The sequence below is a fragment of the Panthera uncia genome (assembly GCF_023721935.1).
Source record: "Panthera uncia isolate 11264 chromosome A3 unlocalized genomic scaffold, Puncia_PCG_1.0 HiC_scaffold_11, whole genome shotgun sequence".
Lineage (NCBI taxonomy): Eukaryota > Metazoa > Chordata > Mammalia > Carnivora > Felidae > Panthera > Panthera uncia.
This window is the reverse complement of record NW_026057578.1, coordinates 9,857,356-9,879,736: the sequence shown is the minus strand read 5'-3', so window position 1 is coordinate 9,879,736 and position 22,381 is coordinate 9,857,356. Positions and strand designations below refer to the sequence as shown.

The 22,381-nt window shown below is 45.6% G+C and overlaps 1 protein-coding gene across 1 annotated transcript in view; it reads right to left on the bottom strand.

The window, feature by feature from the left end:
• The window catches only part of LOC125936360 (60S ribosomal protein L21-like), a 41,042-nt gene extending 18,999 nt beyond the window's left edge, over positions 1-22,043 (bottom strand). The window contains exon 1 of the mRNA XM_049650384.1: positions 22,002-22,043. Coding sequence (XP_049506341.1) covers positions 22,002-22,043 — 42 coding nt within the window. The remainder of the gene's footprint in view (positions 1-22,001) is intronic.
• Positions 22,044-22,381: the final 338 nt, after the last annotated feature.

The window sequence follows — 22,381 nt, the reverse complement described above, 5'->3', positions numbered from 1 at the left end:
ATAGTTTGTGGACCACAATTCTGGAGTTCTCTCCTAAAAGACATGAAAAGGGAGCAGAAGGCCATGGGAAGGGGAGGACCTCCAATCCAGCGTTTCCCACCAGGCACCTTCATAATGTTTGCCAAATCCGAGTAGCTCATATTTTACTTAACATACACAAAGCAGTTTAACTCGTGTTCTTTTACTTACACAAATGTATTTTAAGTCAATTTATTTAGTTTTGAGAGAGAGCACGCACACCCGAGCGGAAGAAGGGCAGAGAGAGGGAGGGAAAGAGAGAGAATCCCAGGCCGGCTCAGCACTGTCAGCGCGGAGCCCAACGCGAGGCTCAAACTCACCAACCATGAGGTCATGACCTGAGCCGAGGTCAGATGCTTAGCGCCCGCAAATTTATTTTCAAAGGAAATTTTACGTATCACTACCACAAAGGAAGAAGTCAGTATCAGTTATCATAAATAGGAGATAACAGTATAAATACATTAAAGATCTGTTAGCATTACACACAGACTTTCTCCTTAATGTAATCAGTTTTTGAGACAGACAGAGAGAGAGAGAGAGAGAGAGAGAGAGAGAGAGCACATCAGCGGGAGAGAGGCAGAGAGAGGGGGACAGACCCTGACAGCTCGGAGCCTGGAGCCTGCTTCGGATTCTGTGTCTCCCTCTCTCTCTCTGTTCCTCCTCCGCTCATGCTCTGTCTCTCAAAAATAAATAGACATTAAAAAATGAACAAACAAAATAAAATCTGGCTGGTGAGTGAACCATATTTCGCATAGAATAAACAAGAGGGTCACAAACCCTCACTGAGTGCGTCTTAGAGAACAAAACAGGACTGTTTTTGAGGGCAAAATGCGGATTCCTACTTAGCTTGTTTGTTTGTTTGGGGGAACAATATATCTGTATTAGGTTTAGGAAGTTCTTTGCAACCTCATTCCTCTGAGTTTTGGGGCCCCTTCCACACCTATTCTCCCACTTTGGGGCTTATAGAATTGAATTTACTGTCTGTGAGAGTTCTCCTCTATTTCTATTCTAGGGCCAGAGAATGCCTGGTGTTCCCCCCCCCCACCTCTTCTAGGCAAATGAGATTAAATTAGTATTTAAATTTTGTGTGAAGTTTACCAACATTTTCCACTCTATTTTTGCTGTTGGTTTAAGAGCAAAATTTTGTCTTCTTCTTTTACATTATAATTGCCACTTAGGATTCTAGGTTATAATTTTGCTGTTATGTAAATTATATCACTTCAGTAGTAAACCCCCCCCCCCAATAGTATTTATTTCCTTCCTCTGCCTTTGGAAACTGATTCCTTTTGAAAAGAAATGGAGCAAGATCCAGTATCTCCCTAGATCTTAGCTTATCTGATTTGAAACCAGTCCCCAGAGGAAAGAACAGACAACATGTTGCAACACTAGCTAGCATTCTCAGTCCTTTCTGATGATCCAGAAGCAAGGCCACTAACATGTCGAATGGGAAAAAAAAAAAAAAAAAAAACAACAAACAAAAACAACAAAACATTTCCTTGATTAAAGTCACAATAACCTATTATGTGTAATAACGCAGGGTGTATGCATGACTCAGATTCTGGAAACATTAGAAATTGGTGGCTCCACAACAGAAACCAGGTAACGGAGACCGCTACGTTAGATGGGGTTTTGGGAAAAGCTTGTCAATTGCACACTGAAGTTGACCAGAAACCTCACTTAATTTTTATTCCAGGTTTAAGAAAGTGTATTACGGGGGCGCCTGGGTGGCGCAGTCGGTTAAGCGTCCGACTTCAGCCAGGTCACGATCTCACTGTCCGTGGGTTCGAGCCCCGCGTCGGGCTCTGGGCTGATGGCTCGGAGCCTGGAGCCTGTTTCCGATTCTGTGTCTCCCTCTCTCTCTGCCCCTCCCCCGTTCATGCTCTGTCTCTCTCTGTCCCAAAAATAAATAAAAAACGTTGAAAAAAAAAAAAAGAAAAAAAAAAAAAAGAAAGTGTATTACGTACTAGTAGCGGAGAGGGATACAGAAAACCCTAAAAAAAAAACAACAAAAAACAAAAAACCCCACAAAAAAACAGTGCCTTACATAAGAGAAAAGTTTATTTTCTTTCCATTAAAAGCTAGGTGGGTGGTCTCTTCTGAGCTCTGCACCCTCCGCTGACCTCGCCGCCTGATTGGGAGCAGTTCTAGGCACTACGATGCCACATGGGACCCGAAGAGAGCAGATCTACTCCCTGGACGCTTGATACTTCCGTTTACTCCCTATTGGCCAGAACTTAGTCACGTGACGTTGCCTCAACTACAAGGGAGGTTTGGAAACACAGTGTTTTTTTCTCCGGGTGGAAGAAAGAGAGATGGGATCTTGAGGGACAACTCGAAGTTTCTACCACGACATAGCTGTCTCTCTGGGTTTAGCCTAAAGCTGTATGAATGAAAACATTCATTCATTCAGTTACTCATTCAACTGTTTGACTCCAGAAACATTTACTGAGCACCTAGTATGTGCCAGGCACCGTCCTAGGGGCGGGGCTACACTGGTGAACAGAAGCAAGGAGGAAAGATGATGAATATTAAGTGTAAGTATGAAATTGCAACGTCTTTTAGAGGGTATAAATTATTAAAGCAGAAAAGAGAGACGAGGCGGGGCTGTAGGAGTGAGCGGGGTGGTTGCAATTTCACATAGGTGGTCGTGGCTTGGCCGCTTTGACAAGGTCATATCTCTGCACAGATTTGAAGGAGGGGACGGTTCTCTCCCTCGCAGAGGGAACAGCCAGCGCGGAGGTCGAAGAGCAAGAGCATGACTGAGGTGTGCAGAGGGGCAGGGAGGCCAGAGATGGGGGGGGGGTGCAGAATGGATTTGGAGGTAAAGTCAGGAAAGTAGTCCGGAAGCTAGCTCATCTAGGAGGAGCTCTCAGCGACACGGAAGCTGTAAATGAGTAAACACACCTACCAGATTGGGGAGGGGGCTAAAAATGTCCTAGCTGCTGGGCAGGATCTGAAGTTTGGACCCTGGCTAGACCTATTTTCTGCAACCGCGTGAGAAAAGCTGAGACATGATGGCATTTGGCTAGTTGAAATTTCACTCCTGATCAGAGTATTTTGCTTGTGGGGCACCTGGGTGGCTCAGTCGGGTAAGCGTCCGATTTGGGCTCAGGTCACGATCTCCCGGTTTGTGAGTTTGAGCCCCACGTGGGGCTCTGTGCTGACAGCTCGGATCCCGCTTCAGATCCTCTGTCTCCTGCTCTCGCTGCCCCCTCCTCTGCTTGCACTCTGTCTCTCGCTCTCAAAAAGGAATAAACATTAAAAAAAAAAAGAGCTTATGAGCGATACTGGGCTACCGTGGGAGGCAATCATTCCATTCGTTACATTTACTAGACATTCACTATGTGGCACTGTATTTGGGTCACCCTGTGGCATCCTCACCACTACTGAGCTATTATCCTCTGTTTTATAGCTGAGGAAACAGACAAGTAAAGTGTCTTGCTCAAGTCACACAGCTGGCAGGTGGTGAAGCTGTGACTGGACCCCAAGCACGTGGAGAGCCCACACTCTTTTTAAAAAAAAAAATGGTAAATTTACATTTATTTATTTTTGAGAGACAGAATGAGACAGAGCACGAGCGGAGGAGGGGCAGAGAGAGGAGACACAGAATCCGAAGCAGGCTCCAGGCTCTGAGCAAGCATTCAGCACAGAGCCCAACGTGGGGCTCAAACCCACGAACGGTGAGATTATGACCTGAGCCGAAGTCGGACACTTAACCGCCTGAGCCACCCAGGCGCCCCTTTTTAACTTTATCTTTAAGTAATCTCTGCACCCAATGTGGGGCTGGAACTCACAACCCTGAGATCAAGAGTCATACGCTCTGCTGACTGAGCCAGGCAGGTGCCCCAGAGAGCCGACACTCTTAGCACTAGGCCAAACTGGGTCTGAGATGACCCGGGCACGTGGGGAGTCCTGTAACCAAATCAACGGAGCCAGGGAGTCAGGAGTGCATAGTATTCAAGCCCGGAGGGAGATTAAGTACTGCTCTGACCAGCCACATGGGGTATCACCCACCTTTTCTGCTCCGTAAATTCTGATGTCTTTATGGTCTTCCGGGCCAACATATAAGAATTTGCATGCAGAGGGGCGCCTGGGTGGCTCAGTCGGTTAAGCATCCGACTTCAGCTCAGGTCACGCTCTCACGGTCCGTGAGTTCCAGCCCCGAGTCGGGCTCTGTGCTGACAGTTTGGAGCCTGGAGCCTTCTTCGGATTCTGTGTCTCCCCCTCTCTCTGACCCTCCCCCGTTCATGCTCTGTCTCTCTCTGTCTCAAAAATAAATAAACATTAAAAAAAAAGAATTAAAAAAAAAAAAAGAATTTGCATGCAGAACTGGACATGCCCTTGAGGGTTGTAGGGACGGTCTCATATCAGCTGGTCTTCTTAGCAGGATTGCCCGCACGCACCCTAGGACACTGCCCTTCCCGTTCAAGCCACGCCTCCTGAAGGTACAGCATCCTTCACCCTTGATGCTGTGTCTCTTACAGCTTTTACCACTACTAATTTCAACTAGCAGGAAGTATCGTGTCCAATTCAAATGCAATACAGAATAATGGGCGTGGGCATCATTTTGGGTCAGGGAAGACCTGGGTTTGAATTTCAGTGCTGTGTGACTTTGGGCGAGCTGCTTCACCTCTCTGTGCCTCAGGCTCCTCAGCGTGGTTCCGACCTCAAGGGCTGGTTCTGTGTCTCCTTCTCTCTCTGCCCCTCCCCCGCTCACGCTTTGTCTCACTCTGTTTCTCAAAAAGAAATAAATGTAAAAAAAAAAAAATTAAAAAAAAAAATCTCCAGATATTGACAAATGTCCCCGAAGGTTAGGGGGGAGGAGGCAAAAATTGCCCCTATGAAAAACGACTACTTAAAAACAAGTTTTTTGGTTTTTTTTTCGGTAGGTTTCATGCCCAACGTGGGGCTTGAACTCACGACCTTGAGATCAAGAGTCGGATGCTGTACCAACTGAGCCAGCCAGGCGCCTGGAGAGCCACTGTTTTCACTATATACAATTTATATCTTTATATCCCTGCATACATGATACAGATTATGCAAGATGTTATGTACTTATGTCTATGAAATATTTTAATAGAAATGTTTATGAATAACATGCATATAAAAAGTAAATATATATACTACATAGTATATAAATATAAATGACACCTAAATATTTATATAAACATATATTAAAAAAATATATTTATTTATAATTAAAGAAAGCATTGACGAGGAGAGTCAAAAACTTAAAAAAACAAACGGAAACTATATACATAGAAAAAAAAAAAAAACCCTAAGGAAACAGAGAGCAGTCCAAAATTCAAGCGAAAGTGATACGGTTCCTAGCTTCCACCAAAGTGAAATGTGGACCAGATGGGGGTCGGGGACGAGCTGGTCCTGTAGAGGAATGTGGTTTGCATGGAGGAAAATGAGCTAGTGTGTGCGTGCATGCGCGTGCAGGGGTGGGGGGAGAGGAGGAAGGGTGGCCAAAACGATTTCTTGGTCACTGCCTCTTGGAAAAGACGCACACAGGCAGGTTGGGAACCACTTCTGGGAAGAAAACTGTATTTGCAGCTACACGGCCCACTTTCAGTTAAAATAAAACTCACTTTCCCCCTTAAACAAAAGGGGCAGGAAGCACTTAACCTGGGTGTCTCCCCAGGCTGGACAATGACTTTGAGCCACTCATTTCCCCTCCTTGTTCCTGGTCTGAGTTTTCCATTCATAGGGCCAGAGCCCAGACCTCAGGCCCAAACAACTGACTGCTTGGCAGGGAGACTGGAGGGCGAACTCAAAGCAGGCTTTGGGCTCTCTTGCTGAAGGTGTCTCAGAGGGTAGGGGACACCGAGCACATCGATGACAACATTTCCCCAGGACTTTTGTGGCTCCCGCCCTGTCCTGGGTACAATGACATGAACTAGCCCCTTTTGTCCTCAGAGACTGCCCAGGAAGACAGTAGGACTCTGCCTAGTTTACAGATGAGGAGACTGAGGCACAGAGGGGGAAAGTAAGAGGCTCCACAGCTTGCAAAGGACAGGGCTGGGACTTGAACCCGGGCTGCCTCCAGAGCCCAGGCTTCACCCTAGACCGGTGAGTCTCAAACTTGGTGGGGTGACTGTGGGCATTTGGACCCTCAGAGGACATTTGGAGGGCGACGTGGGCAGACATGTTCAGTTGTTACGACTTGGCGAGAGCTGCTAGAATCGAGAAGGTAGAAGCCAAGGAGGTTGGTGAATCTCCGACAGGACAGGCCCCTCGCTGAGTTATTCAGTCTATAGCGTGGCTGTTACCGAAACCCTACCTAGACTCCTTCAGGAAAATACTATTGAGTGGCTCATTTGGTTAAGCATGTGACTCTTGATTTTGGCTCGGGTCACCATCTTACCGTTTGTAGGCTCGAGCCCCACGTCTGGCTCCACACCGACAGGGCCAAGCCTGCTGGGGATTCTCTCTTTCCCTCTCTCTGCCCCTCCCTTGCTCATGCTCTCTCTCTCTCTAAATAAACTTAGAGAAGAAAAGAAAAGAAAAGAAAAGAAAAGACTATCATTCTTTCAGAACACTTAACATTTGTTTGTCTTCTAAATTACAAATAACTGGGGCGCCTGGGGGGCTCAGTCGGTTGAGCATCTGACTTCGGCTCAGGTCATGATCTCGCGGTCCACGAGTTCGAGCCCCGCGTCGGGCTCTGTGCTGACAGCTCAGAGCCTGGGGCCTGCTTCGGATTCTGTGTCTCCTTCTCTCTCTGCCCCTTCCCCTGCTCACGCTCTGTCTCTTGCTCTCTCAAAAAATAAACATTAAAGAAATAAATAAAATAAATTACAAATAATACATGCTCATTGGAAAAACAGAGAAAAGATACAGGTTTATAAAGAGAAAGTGAAAGATTTTCTCGCCAGTCCCTTCCCCTGAGGTAAGACATTATGAACAGCGTAAGGGCATTTGTTAATCTGTCTCTTCCTCTGCCTTTTTCTATTTTTAGTTGTCAGAAGTAGAAGCCATCTATATTTCACTGTGCATCTTTCACCAGGGCTGGAGTCCAAGCTGAAAGCCTTTACACTTGCTGTTCTCCCTCTCTGGAACCTTCTTCCTCCAGGTACCCACAGGCCTGCTTCCCTCCTTGTATTAAGATCTGAGTATCCCTTGGTTTCTCTGTGAAAACTCTAGTTCCCTTTTCTACCTCCATCCCTTACCTGCTTGATTTGTTTGGGTTTTTTTAATTTTTTTAATAATGTTTATTTATTTTTGAGAGAGAGGGAGAGACAGAGCGTGAGCGGGGGAGGGGCAGAGAGAGAGGGAGACACAGAATCCGAAGCAGGTTCCGAGCTGTCAGCACAGAGCCCGACGCGGGGCTCGAACTCACGGACCGCGAGATCATGACCTGAGCCGAAGTCGGACGCTCACCCGACTGAGCCACCCAGGCGCCCCTGTTTTTTATTTTTATTATTATTACTTGTCTAGCCCTCACCTCTGACATCTGGGTGGAAACTTATTTACTTGTTAACTTGTTCAATGGTTGTGTCCTCCTTCGAATGTTGGCTCCAGGGTCACAGAAATGGTGTGCCTTTCATTATGCTCTGTCCTCGCCCCTAGAGTGGAGCCTGGTACACGACAGACACTCAATGACTATTTACTACGATCAACAAAGAGATAAACAGATGAAAGAACACTGTATATCCTTATCATGTATATCCTTCAGTGTCCTTGGCGAGAGTCCCAGAAGTAGAAATTGTAGATCAAATTTTAACTTATCATCTGAGTTGCTCCAAATTGGAATTCAGGGTAGAATGTCCCTTCCCCCGTTCCCTAACCAGAACCGGATAATTAGAGCTTCCATTCACTGTCCACAATGTTTGAAGAGCTTTCCATGCATTCATGGAGTTATTCCTTAAAAAAATCCCAAAATAATAAGAAATATTAAAAGAAATTTTTTTAACGTTTGTTTGCTTTTGAAAGACAGAGCAGAGCACAAGCCAGGGGACGGGGGGCAGGGGAGGGGGGTGCAGAGAGAGAGGGAGACACAGAGTCCGAAGCAGGTTCCAGGCTCCGAGCTGTCAGCACAGAGCCCGACGTGGGGCTCGAACTCACGAACCAGGAGATCGTGACCTGAGCCAAAGTTGGATGCTTAACCGACTGAGCCGCCCAGGCGCCCCTGATAAGAAATATTTTGGGGAAGAGGCAGAGGCAGAGGGGGACAGAGGATCTGAAGCGGGCTCCACGCTGACAGCAGCAAGCCCAGTGCGGGGCTCAAACTCGCGAACCAAGCCGTGAGGTCATGACCAGAGCCGAAGTCGGACAGTCAACCGTCTGAGCCACCCAGGTGCCCCAGAGTCCACACCCTGAACCGCTCTGCTATCATGCCTCTCCATGGGGGTCAGAGCCACGATTATCCCCAATGTACAGAGAAGGAAGCTGAGATACGGACAGGCTAAGAAACTCGACCAAAAGTATCATCAATCCTTTTAATTGTTGCAAATGCGATGCGTGAAAAATGGGTGGAAAAAGAGTATCTCTTTTTCTTTCCCTTTCTTTTTAAAATCTGACAACAGTTTGTTTTATTACTTGGGTAAGGAGAGTTTCTCTACTTAAAGGTCTGTAAAATGGGAGTTCTTTGGCCATCTACATCTGACTGATTCCAGATGGAAGCTAAATCCAGACCCCTTTTGCCCCTAAAATACCTCTTGAAAGGAATCATTTGTTAATTTCCAAATAAGTTATTTTTGAGAGGTAAATCACAAAAACATTTGCGTTTACAAGTTTATAATGCCTAAAGGCACCGTGGTATCCTGGATTGGCTCGTGGGCAGGGATATCAGTGAGAACACTAGGGAAATCCCTAATATCTGTTTTGTTAATGGTATTGCACCAATGTTAATGTCTTATGTTTAAAAAAATTTTTTTTGTTAAGTAAATGTCTACACCCAACGTGGGGCTTGAACTCACAACCCCGAGATTGAGAGTCGGAGGTGCCACCCACTGAGCCAGCCAGGCGCCCCTGATTTCTCAGTTCTGATGAACCTACATGGGTTCAGGGCAAGACGTGGCCGGCAGTGGGGCGACAGGCACTCTGCATTCACTCTGCAACTTTCCCATAAATCGAACATTATTCCGAATAGAAAGTTAAAAAAAAAGAAAAGCGTTTCATGCTAATTTCTAGGTCTGTAAACACACTCCTAATGTGGCGAGGTCAACATGGGAGACACCTGGTGGCGGCCACATTTTGGTGAAAAAAGAAAATCTCTGTTATCCTTCTGCTGGACAAAAGGGTATATTTAGCTTCAGGTTTTTTTTTTTTTGTTTTGTTTTGTTTTTTTTTTTGTGGTGTGACCTTTGCATTCTGAAATGAATTAGAGGTTTATGTGTAAGAATGTCGAGCTCCGGAAATCAGGAAGTCAATGGGGTACCCGCTTTCCTGTCATATTTCACTTGTTTACGTGGACGAGCGTCATGAGGAGGAGAGATTTTGTTAGACTGTGTTGGCACAACCCCGTTCTGAGGTCTTGAAATCAGCTGTGTGTCGCTGAACCCCGCCGCCTCGGCCACATCCCTTGAAATTCTTGGGTCACATGTCAATGGCATGGGGTCGTGGAATAATTACAATTTTAGTTAAATTATTATTTGCATGTGCTCTCTGTCTATGGCTATTTTGATCTAAAATAAATTGCTCTCTTTTATTTTGCAGACAGGAACAAAGTTTTTCTTTTCTTTGTTTCTTTTTTTTTTTTTTTTTTAAGATTTTATCTCTCCCCCCAACTTGGGGCTCGAATCTACAACCCCGAGATTAAGAACCTCCTGTTTCCCGAGCCGGCCAGGAGCCCTGAGTAACAGAATTATTTTTATGTCTCAAATACAACGTGAGGGAAATTTTGGAAAGCAAACCATGTCCCCCCCCCCCCAATAACTTCATACGCCTGGTAAACATTGCAGAAGGGAGCATTGTCTTTATTTGCTAAGAAATGTAGCATTTTCCAGGCAGATAACAAAAAAGGCTAATTTCCAGAGAATTCTGGCTAGATTGCTCACTCCTCCCTGCCAGCGCTTAACGTGTTGTCTGGCACATTTTTGTGGAGTGAATCAAGGAAGAGAGACACAATTCACATACTCTTCTTGCGTGTAAGATCTTCAGCAAGGATAAAAACATTCGGTGCGGGAATGTTAAAGCCGCATACTTAACAATGTGATTAAAAGAGAATGTTCGCTGCCTCGGCTACGCGTTTTTAGACGTTGTCTTTATCCTAAGCAGTTTCTAAATTAAGAATGAGTAAAGGTGGATTATTTTCCATTTACTCAAGTCCGACCAGGTTTGATTTCTGACAAATACTCCGATGCTTATATTTTCTATTCATTCATGAAACAAATGTAGGGGTTTGGGCTGGGCTTTTCTTCAAATGGCATTTTAAAACGGGAGCATATGTTTCAAGGAGTAATTAGCGATTGTTTAATAGAACGACCCTTCAGGCCAGAAAGGCTGTGGGTCAGAATTGTTAACAGGCAAAGCAATGAAAAATAGTAAAGCATTAGCAGATAGCATAAATAGTCAAATCTGACCTCCAGAGGTCAAGAAAGAACTAAATAATTTGGTCACAGCGCTGGCTGATTTAAATCAATGCAATCCCAATTTCCTTTTTTTTTTTTTTTTTTTGCTGGTTTGCCTTTGGTATTTATTCCACGGTCGAGTACTCACCAGCGTCAGAAGGGAGATAGCAGGGGGTAGGCTGTGCTCAGCGATAGAATTTTACTAAATGTGGGTGGCTTCGAGGGAAAAAAAACAGCCAGAAGTATTTCAGGAACCGAACGAAACTATTTAAACAGAACACCATTGTTGCCCCACGACTTGGTTTTGTTTCTCTAAGGATGATTTATGATGGTAACACCAATATAAATACATAATTAACTATGGAAGCATTTTCTATCTCAGCTTTCCCACATTTTTTTACTTTAGGCGTTTTAGATTTAAAATGATACACTTGCCCTCTAAGACGGAGAACCAGCAAAATCTGTTAAGTTGCTGGACCAAATGAGAAGTCTTCATTGTTTCTTTGTTTTTTTTTTTTTTTTTTTTTTTTTTTTTTACAGGGAAGAGAAGACGAGCATTCTTTCAGATTGCCATCCCCCGATTTTTAAAATTACTCCCTTCCTCTTCACCACTTCTGCCTGCTTTTTTTCCACGAAGGATGATTCTCCTTTGTACATCTCCCACGTAGACAATGCATGTGGCTGTTCACATGTATTTCCTTTATTTCTTAAAGTAATAAACCGATATCCAGTTTTGATTAGGAAAAGGCCATTTCAAGGAAAAAAAAAATTCTTTTGGGGATGACAAAATCACTTTAAGACCCGGGGGTAACGATGCCTCAGTGACAAAACAAATTTGCCACAAATCATTGTACAAAGGAACAGCAGGATCTGAGCCTCAACTCCGGGTCTGTCCTTATTCATCGTTCATTTGTTTTGGAAACTCCACCCTCCTCCTGCCATGTTCAATATCTAATTGGCATTCTGACCCTTCAGATAACTCAACATCTGCTACTCGGATGCATCTTGGAAACGCTTTGTCCCCTCCAGGCGGAGTTCAAGGGGCTCTCTTTACTGATACACAAGATTCATGCGTGCCATTGTATACCAACCTCCCGGAGCTGAATGGAGACAAAACTTCTGCAAGCCAATATGAAAAATCGAGCCACCTCCGCATTCTAACTCAGTCATATTCCACAGACGGAAAATTACGGATCGTTGGGGTACAGGGCCGCGAACTAACCAATTGAGCTAACTTCTTTTTTTAAAAAAAATTTTTTTTTCAACGTTTTTTATTTATTTTTGGGACAGAGAGAGACAGAGCATGAACGGGGGAGGGGCAGAGAGAGAGGGAGACACAGAATCGGAAACAGGCTCCAGGCTCCGAGCCATCAGCCCAGAGCCTGACGCGGGGCTTGAACTCACTGACTGCGAGATCGTGACCTGGCTGAAGTCGGACGCTTAACCGACTGCGCCACCCAGGCGCCCCATTAAGCTAACTTCTTTAATAAGCAGCTCCAGGCGGCTGTCCGCCCATCTATTTTTACTTCCGCGTGTTTCTACATTTTGGCTCGATCATCTTTGCTTGTACCTGTTAGGAGTCGACGTCCGTAGGAAAGCTGCATCTCCTACAATGGATTTCGGGGATATAAACTGGGAACTTTTGGGGAGAGCCACGCAGGTGACCGATTTTCTAACACATGCGTTCACTGAATCCAAAACACCACAGACTGTTACGTTTCATAATCGTTTGATGCGACGCTAAGAAAGACAAACCTACACTAATTCACTTAGGACATGATTTCGTTTCCAAGATGCAGGCCTCGTATCAGAGATGTAAAAATGTGAAAAAAAAAGGTGCACCTGGGAACGACGAAGTGTGGTAGTAAGTGCACGACTTTGTACAGTTTTGTGGGAGAGATCGCACAGTTAATGCTTCTGCCACTTAACTGGGAAATTTCCCATCCATTTCAGCGGTTTTCCTCTCCCTCGGTGTCTGCGTTCTGTTAAGGGGTGGCCAGTGGTTGCCCCTCACCCTTCCGTTTTGATACTCATCGAAGGAAGGTCCCTTCTGAAATCATCCCCCAAAATGTTCCCTGGAGCCACCTGCTGGGATTGGGTTCCATGGGCCACAAGTCAGTCAGAGCCACATGTACGGGCAACTGATTTCCCTTTATTATTTTCCTTGATAGTTTGGTGTAGGGTCAGTGGGATAAGATTTAATTATCTTCTGGGAAGAGCTAAAAGATCCACAATGAGCTGGGAAAGGTCTAGGTCTTTTTGAAAGTGCCAGCCGCACTTCTTCCAGAAATACCCTCTCTCAAGTTTTGGATCAGCCTGGAAGATTCTACTGCTCATAGTTTAACGCTCAGCAGAAGCCAACAGAAAGGCATAAACTCCAACCAAACAATCAGGAATTTGGGGCATCTTTACAAAAACTAAGCAACTGATTTGTTTTTTCTTTCCGTGGTTTAAACGGTGGTGAAGGGGCATTATTTTGGTTTCAATCTCTGCAGTGCCTCTTTCTAGCTGGGAGGCCTTGGGGCACATGTTTGAATTTATGAAATGGGGGGTAATACTCACCTCACCGGCTTAAATGAGTTAATGCCTCTCAAATGTTTCGTTCCGAGTCTTGTACATGCAATTAATTGTACAATGATTTATGGTTTTGCTTGTTGTGAGATGCAGTCCTTTTGACCCAAAGTGGAAAAAATTTCATGCAGGCTCCCCAACCCAGGCTGCGTGCTCTTGCTACAGCCCGGAATCTCTCGGATTTCTAAGAGGGTAATCTATCACTATTGTTGTTCAAATTGCTATTGACGAGGCGCTGCTCTCCCATTGTTTCTGCCACTTCCTCCTTCAGAACTGTTAAGCCAGTATTTATCTACCTCCAGTTACAATCACCGACGAGGGCTACAGTTCAGGGGCAGAATTCCCACATTGCTTCCTTTCCTACTTGGAAGGGCGGCTTAGTATCCTCTAGTGCTCTTAGTGTTTCAGGGACAGTCCTTTCCCCTAATGAGTCGAAGCAGCTACATAACCAGTGGCCCGTTTTTTTTTTTTTTTTTTTTTTTACTGTTAACTTGCTAGAATTTCTGACCAGGAGGAAACACCCTGCTTGTCTGAGATGTTTGCCTTAGCTCGGCACTGAGATTAGGCCTTGCATGTGCTAACAGCCGGGAGCATACACTCAGGGAGACAATGGTCTCTGCAGACAGGCCCACGAGTGAGGGCTGAAACCCCAACTCAGCTATTTAATTGCTTTACAGTATGCCACCAGCCATCAACAAAGCAGGCCTGGGGTGAGCGTGGGGCAGCAAGGTCTAAGGGGCCCCAGAAAACTCAGTAATCAGGATAGACGGGATTTTAATGCAGGGTTTCAATCTGCCACTTTCTGGTGACGAGGCTTTGGGCAAACACTCACTTTTTGTGCCTCTGTTTCCTCATGTGTGAAATGGGAGGATATTGACCTCATGGGGTTGCTGAGGATTAAATGAGGCAATACCTATGAAGCTCCGTGCCTAAGAAAATCCATGAGGAACAAAGCAAGATTCTACTGGGTGATTTTTGGGGAAAAAAAAAAAAAATCTAGTGGGTCCCATGGGGCTAAATAACTACTCAATAATTTTAATTCCAATGAAGGACAGGGCAGCAAGGCTTGTGAACTTCCTTCTCCCTTTCTCCTCACTCTTGTCAGGAAGTGGGTACCAAGCAGGGCCCAGAATCTAAAACTTGATTTGCCTTGGGTTTGAGCTCTGGATTGTACCCCTTCGGGGCTGGGTGACTTCGGGAAAATTACTGAACCTCTCTGAGCCTTGTGCCGATTAAATGCTCTTACGCATGTAGAGGAGGCAGTTAAGAGGGAGCGTGCATTACAGATAAGGGGGGTGCAACTCCAGATACAAAGCTGTCTTGGTTTCCTCAGTTTCCGCTTGTCACCAACGGTAATGGCCGTCGCTTTCAGGTTTCCTGCACCTCACCGATCAATGCAGGTAAGAACGTGTCCATGATTCCGTGGGCTTCACGACTCCAACGGACCCAGGACTCACCCCACCGTGCCCCTCTTTGGAACACTTGAAAAAGCTTATTATTTTTATCTGGGTAGAACGTTCCAATGTATCTAAGAGTAGAGGCCATTACCCCCGTTCAGTAATTACGAAGATTCTATACCCTTGCTTCAGGTAGGCTCCTCCCCCCTCCTCGGCATTCAAAGCTAGTCACAGACTTAAGTCACCCCCGCCCCCCTTCTAGGCTCACATACATAGAAACAAACTACCCCCCCCCTCCCGCCCGGAGAAAGCCACCCAACGCCATAATCACGTCTCACGAGAGGAACACTGATTCCTTGGAGTCACCGGGTCCCTGTCCTGGGGGGTCCTCCTCATCTCAAAAAATGTGTACTTTGCTCCCGATTTGTTCGAATCCGGATCCCAACCAGGCCCGCCCACTGCATTCGGTTGTCATCTGAAACCCTTTTCTGTTAAGAACTCACAGCAGGACGCACTGCTGAATGTCTAACATCTTCGGCTCCCCGGGGGCCCCCAAGCACTGAACAAAAACAACAACAACAAAAATCCCGACCCATTTTTCAAACATGTTTATCCAAGAGAAGGGGTGGCCAGTGGAGAAGTGGAAGGGGGGGGGTCAGGGAGTGTGTGTGGTGGGGGGGGGGGGTGCTGCGTCCGCTCGCAGTGTGGCCGGGCCTCCAGCCTCCCGTCCAGGTGTTGGGCCTCAAGCCCACTTCAGCCATTGTTTATCGCCCTCCTGTGGATTAATCCCCTGTCAGTCAGGCCAGAGATGCTCTCGGGGAGACAGGCCTGCGTAGCATCCCATGTGTCAAGGGCCCCTTTGATACACTTTATCTCCTCTTATCCCTCCAGACGCACCATGACTCCTCTGCCGGCCCCCAGCTTCAGGACCTACACACGGGGGCCTGACACCCCTCGTTGGGAGGGGAGGCGGGGGGAGTTTTCTTTCTTCCCGCCTTTCTTTTTCTGCTAGAAATCATTCTTGATGTGACGAAATGGCGTTTGCAGCATCGAGCGACCCACGAGGGTGCCTGCGGTCTTGTCAAAAGCGGGGCTTCTTTTTGCTTCCTATTATTATTATTTCTTTTTGGAGGTGGAGGGTGGTTCGGGAGGAGGGATGCACGGACAGGGTTGCAAAGGCATGTGGGGATGAAAAAATCATCATGCACCCAAATTGCAATTCTAAAAATATCGGAACTATTCACTGAAGGAAAAAGACGGGCAGATGATCCCCCGCTGTTGTACAACAAATAGAAACATAGTAACATTAAACCAAGGTGCGTGGCTGAATTTTCTTTCTTTCTTTTTTTTTTTTTTTTTTTGCAGGGGCTGCTGCTGCTTTTATTACTTTTTCTGCTTCTAGCGTGATTGTCGTATAATTTCAAGATCAAATTTTAATGATGCAAGCAACGCGTGAATCCAATGCGGTAAGAACAGTCACACTTCAGAGATCAAGTGAAAGTTCTTGACCATCATTCCTAAATTCTGAGAGGTAGCTGTTGCTGGCAGTTTGCTATAAATAATCCCAGGCCTATATGTATTTTTGAGAGAGAGAGAGAGAGCGAGTGAGCACATGTGTGAGTGGGAAGGGGGTAGAGAGAGAGGAAAAGACAGAATCCCATGCAGGATCCGTGCCATCAAGGCACAGACCCACGAGGGGCTCCATCCCATGAACCATGAGATCACAACCTGAGCTGAAATCAAGAGTCAGACACTTAATCCACAGCCACCTAGGCGCCCTCCAGGAAGAATTTAAAAATCGATGCGGTTCTCCGGGTGGCTCAGTCCATTAAAAGTCCGACTTCGGCTCAGGTCACGATCTGAGGTGTGTGGGACTGAGCCCCACATTGGGCTCTGCGCTGGCAGTGTGGAGCCTGCTTGGAAATATGCTCCCTCTCTCTCTATGTCCCTCCCTCGCTCGCCTTCTCTCTCTCAAAATAAATAAGCTTTAAAAAACAAAAATAAAAATTGAGTCTAGGACTCCTGGGGTGGCTCAGGCGGTTAAGCCTCCGACTCTTGGTTTCAGCTCAGGTCAAGAACTCATGATTCGTGGGATCGAGTCCCGTATAGGGCTCTGTGCTGACAGTGCTGAGCCTGCTTGGGATGGATTCTCTCTCGTTCCCTCTCTCTCTGCCCCTCCCCTGCTCACACACTCTCTCTCTCTTCCACAAAATAAATAAAAAAAATCAAAAAAAAAAAAAAAAAAAACAACAAAAACATCCTCCCTGGAGTCAGCATATGGGGGCTTAACAACTGTTGCCTGATGGAAATGATAGTGATGCGTTTCCAGGAACTTCTGCTACAAAGCGGCAATAGAGTGATTTATGGTTGATTACTGTATATCGTCTGGCCCGCTGCACAAACCTTCCTGGATGCGTACCCAGGAGAATCACTTCTGCTCCCTCACTGGACACAATTCCAACAGGATACCGAATAGCCACCGGTTAGAGGACAATGTTCGAAATGCGAATTCTCTCTCAGGTCCGGCTTTAAATCTTGGATTTCTAAAATTACATATCCACGTTGGATGAAAATAAGTTTTCCTGAAGCAGAGAGCCCCCCCCCCTTCACCTCTTACTTCTTCCCTCCCCCACTATTAACATTTTGCACTGTTTTGCTTTATTCTTTCTCTTCTACTTATTAAACACGTTGAAGGGAGGATAGACTGGAATAGACCATTCTCAACCCATATATTGTGAGTTTTCTAGTGCAAAATAAAAGCGATTTCATTTAACCTATGACTTTTGTCTGCCGCATTCTTTGACGTTTCCTCAAGGTAAAAAAATTCTTTCTGACTATATACAGATTTTTTTTTTAAGGTTTCATTTTTTTCTAAGCAATCTCTGCACCCAGTGTGGGGCTCTAACTCACAGCCCGGAGATCAAGAGTCACGTGCCCTTCCAACCGAGCCAGCCAGGTGCCCCAATTCTGTTGGTTTCAAGCACTTGTTGCCGCTTGTTAGACTCCTGATGCCATAAATCCCTGTCATGAGATCAGGATCAGGGACTTAAAACATCCAAACACAAGGGCCCCTGGGTGTCTCAGTCAGTCAAGCATCTGATGATGCTTAACGTCACGATCGTCAGTTCGAGCCCCACGTTGGGCTCCATGCTGACAGCTCAGAGCCTGGAACTGCTTCCAATCCTGTCTCTCTCTCTCTCTCTCTCTCTCTCTCTCTCTCTCGGCCCCTCCCCCACTCGCACTCTGTCTCTCTCTCTCTTTCAAAAATAAATAAGCATTAACAAAATTTTAAAAAACGTCCAACCACAGATGCTTTAAATTCCCTCCCAACACAAATTAAAGCATCAGAAATCGGAGTTCACATAATAGTAGAATTAATCACTATCGTGAATATTATCGGACGCTTCATGTGTTCCGCACACCATCCAAAGCACCTTCCACATCTCATTGCTTCTCAGAGCAACCCTGTGAGACGGGCACCACTGCTGAAGACATGTTAAATCGAAGTCCCAGGCAAACTGGACAGACCACAACCCTCCCCTGCAAAGCTTACATTTTAGGGGCAGACGTCGATTAATTAATAAGAAGACAAATACACACACCAGACCCTTTCAAAGGGTGAGCAGTGCTATGAAGACATAGTACGACCACCTTTCATCTTAGAGAAGAAACATGGTATGTGGCCACAGTGCCTCCTATCAGATGGGCCTTTTTATTTTATTATTTTTTTGAACTTTATTCATTTATGATTTCAGAGAGAGAGGGAAGACAGAGCACAAGCAGGGGAGGGGCAGAGAGAGAGGGGGAGACAGAGAATCCAAAGCAGGCTCCAGGCTCCGAGCTGTCAGCCCAGAGCCCGACTCAGGGCTCGAACTCACGAACCATGAAATCATGACCTGAGCCGTCGGACGCTTAACGGACTGAGCCACCCGGGCGCCCCCAGATGGTGCTTTTTAAACCCAATTGTATTCTTTTTCCTTAAAAGATTTTATTCTACACTCAGTGTGGGGCCTGAATGTACAATCCCAAGATTATCACATGCTTTACTGACTGAGCCATCCAGGCATCCCATAAACCCGATTTTACTCTTTAATTTTTCCTTCAGCACTGTCAATCGTGTATTCAGATCTCTGCTTTCTTTTCTTTTTTTAAGTGTTTATTATTTTTGGGAGGGAGCTACAAAGAGAGGGGGGGACAGAGGATCTGAAGCAGGCTCTGTGCTGTCAGCAGAGAGGCCCATGTGGGGCTCAAACTCACGGACCGTGAGATCATGATCTGAGCAGAAGTTGGACGCTTAACCCGCTGAGCCACCCAGGCGCCCCCTGATCCCTGCTTTCTACAGATAAAGAAACTGAGGCTCTGAGGGAGTGCTCAAGGTCATATAGGCGGCAAGAGGCATAACTGAAAATGGTTTCTAGAAGTTCGTCACTTTCCCATGCAACTTTATGCAGAATATCGCACAGTTATTATTGTAGGCTTTCTCTCCTGTCCCCCCATAGAAAACCAAATAAAGCTATTCCAACCCACAAACTATACTTTTTTTTTTAATTTAATTTATTGTCAGGTTAGCTAACACGCAGCATATACGGAGTGCTCTTGGTTTCGGGAGTAAATCTCCGTGACTCATCATTACCCAGTGCTCATCCCAACAAGCGCCCTCCTCAAGACCCATCACCCATTTTCCCCAACCCCCCCTCCACTCCCTTCCACCCTCTGTTTGTTCTCTGTATTTAAAAGTCTCTTATGGTTTGCCTCCCTCTATAAACAATTTTTATCAAAGAGAAGGGGTCAACATATTCAATGACTCAACAGTGTTTGTTGAATGACTTCCGCGTGGTTAGTTGCCGGTCGTGATACAGTGAACTGGGCAGAAACACATAGAGTTTCACAGTCCAGTGGGGAATGCGGATAATAAACCTGAGAATCAATCAGTCCATCAATAAACAGAATCGTACCAAGAGCAATGCCTCTGATGCAGACAGTACTTGGGCAGAAAATGACCAAATGGATATAGTATGACTAAGGTGTATTCAGCCGTGACGGACTGGGAGGGCTCTCCCAGGAGGTGAATTCTGAGCTCATGCTTGAATGGTGAGCTTATGCAAAAAACAAAAACAAAAACAAAAACGTGGGGAAGTGTATTCTGCGAGCAGAATTAGCACGAACATAGTCCCTGCTGGGTATGTTCAAGGGTAGTGAGGAGGGGGCCAGGGCCAAGTGGGTAGTGCAGTGGCCATGATTATGGCCGCTCTAAATCCTACGGAACTTACTCTAAGTATTTTGGGAAGCCATGGGAGGGACACAACCCAATGAACAAAAATCGTGCTACAACACATTATTGTACGGACGGTGTTCCCAGAGAATACCCCGGAGAGTGAAGAATTTGGCACCAGAGCTATTGACTTCCAGGGTCTCGGAAAGAGTTGCTTAGTACCAGCTCCTGTAAAACCTCTTCCTGCAGGACTCAGGGCATCAGAGTAATTCTTTCATGCAAACGTAAACATCGGAGGCAGGGCAGAAGAACTAGTAATGTATTACATCACTCGGAATGTGGATTTCAGCTTTTGTTGGCCACAGGACACTACTTTGGGCGATCCACCTCCTGCTAAAACTACCCTTTCAAATTAGAAGAAACCCACAAGGGGAGACCTAAACTGCATGTAATAAGAGCCTTCGCGGAGCATTTAAATGTGGTCTTGTACAGAGGAATTGCCTGCTGATTGATTAAACTCACTGCCTAACAGGGGCTCCCCTGGAAACTGGTTCTTTCGGTCACTTCTGGGGAGGAAGCCAGGAAGCCAGGAATTGAGGGAGGACTTTTCTTTTATGCTTTTAAATTTTATAATATGAGACCATAATACCCCATTCAGAAAAAAAACTGGAATAACTAAATTTACAACACCTGTTTTTCTCAGTGAAACAGGCTTAACTTTCATTGGTCATTGTCTCAGATGTATCTAAAACTGGTTACATGTTATTTTTTTTAGATTTGGAGCATGCTTTTCATTATTATAACCTCATTATTACATTATCATAACACCATTAAGTGCCTACTAAGTACAGACCTTTTGCTAAATTCTTTTATAAAGCATAAACTTAAAAAATTTTTTTGAGTTTATTTACTTATTTTGAGAGAGAGAGAAAGAGAGAGAATGAGCTGGGGAGGGGCAGAAAGAGAGAGAGGGAGAGAGAGAATCCCAAGCAGGCTCTGCACCATCTATGCTGATGCGGGGCTTGATCTCACGGTTTGTGAGATCACGACCTGAGCCCAGATCAAGAGCTGGGGGCTTAAACGGAGCCATCCAGGTGCCCCCCCCCCCGCCACCGTTTTTAATTTATTTTTAAGTAATTGCTATCTCTACCGTGGGGCTCAAACTCACAACCTTGAGATCCAAGGTTGCCGGCTCCACTGACTGAACCAGCCAGGTGCCCTAAAACCTTCTTAACCAAAAATGAGACAAATGACAATTACACGAAAGTTAACCCACTGGCTGATGGCATGCCACGTTTAATCTACGAGGTCCCTCGATGGGTGTTTTTGTTGTCGTTGCAGAGAATTATATGAAATCATCACAAAGTCTTATCGACTCGGAGTGATTTATTTGGGGGAGGGGAGCCAGAAGTCTGGGGTGGCTGATAACGCATGAAAAGCTGCTACTTTGCTGTTTGTTTTCTCAGGGTGTGTCAGGTGACGTTGACAAATATGAAGGGACCACATTATCCCGTCTTACTGACATTCCTGTGACTGATCTTTTTTATCAGTTAGTTGAAAATATGCACAAAGAACATTAAATAATAAATAAGGCCTCAATGTGTGCATAGTTCAAGGAGTTACTTTAAATTTAGATTGCTAACTTACCCCTCTCTGCCTCTCAAAGGTTTTAATAAAACCCCTCCCACACCCACAGTACACACACACACACACACACACACTCACACTTACAAACCTAAAGGAGTACCATTGAGTCAGGAAAAACAAAACGAAACGTGCTTTGGCCGTTTGGTTTGAATAAGTTGTACAATTGCTGTTTGTATGTTTAAACAAATTCCAAATCTTATTGAATTAGGTAAGTGAGCTCTGATGAAGGTTCAGGAAACAACGGAACCACTTGTGTGGCTAATTGCAGAAATGTAAAGCAAACACAAACTTGGGAACGGCACAGGACACGCTTTTAAGGCAAAATGCAGAAAGGGGATGGGCTTTGGCCGCTTGCTTGATTTCCTTCCCGGTGTCTGTAGGGTCCTGCTGGATCACATTTCACTGTGATGATTCCCCAGAAACTGAGCCAGAAGCCCCCGAATTCCAGCACTGGAAGGTTTCTCAGTCAATGAATGAAACTCCCCCCCACGCCCCAGTCCACCCCTGCGCCTGGAGCCTGGGCGACCCAGTGCACTGCTCAGCCAAGATCTATTTGCCAGCTTTGGGCTTATTTCTGCCTACGGCATCCCCTGCCCTGGGTGAGTTTCCAAGGTACTTGCCTCGCACATTTCTGCCCACATGGCCCCGTATCGAGGTGAAGTGCGGGTTGCACGTCGCCATCACGATAACGGTGCCTTGGGGATTGGGGAACGGCTTCTCTCGTTTTACAGCGAAAGAAGCTGTAAAGCATAGAAGCTTCCAGGCCTTTCCGAGCTGAGCTTTATTTTTGATGTCTAGTAGCAGAAACAGAAAACTGTCGTCGGATCATCTGACTTGACAAAAGGTCAGCTCTCTGGCTTTACATCTTCAGACCGAAGGATGTAATAAGAGCGAAAGTAGATATTTATAAGCATAAAGTGGTGCCTCAGGTGGCCTTATTGGTGAGAGGACTGTATCTGGCTAATATATTATATTATATTATAATATATATAATATATATATTATAATATAATATATAT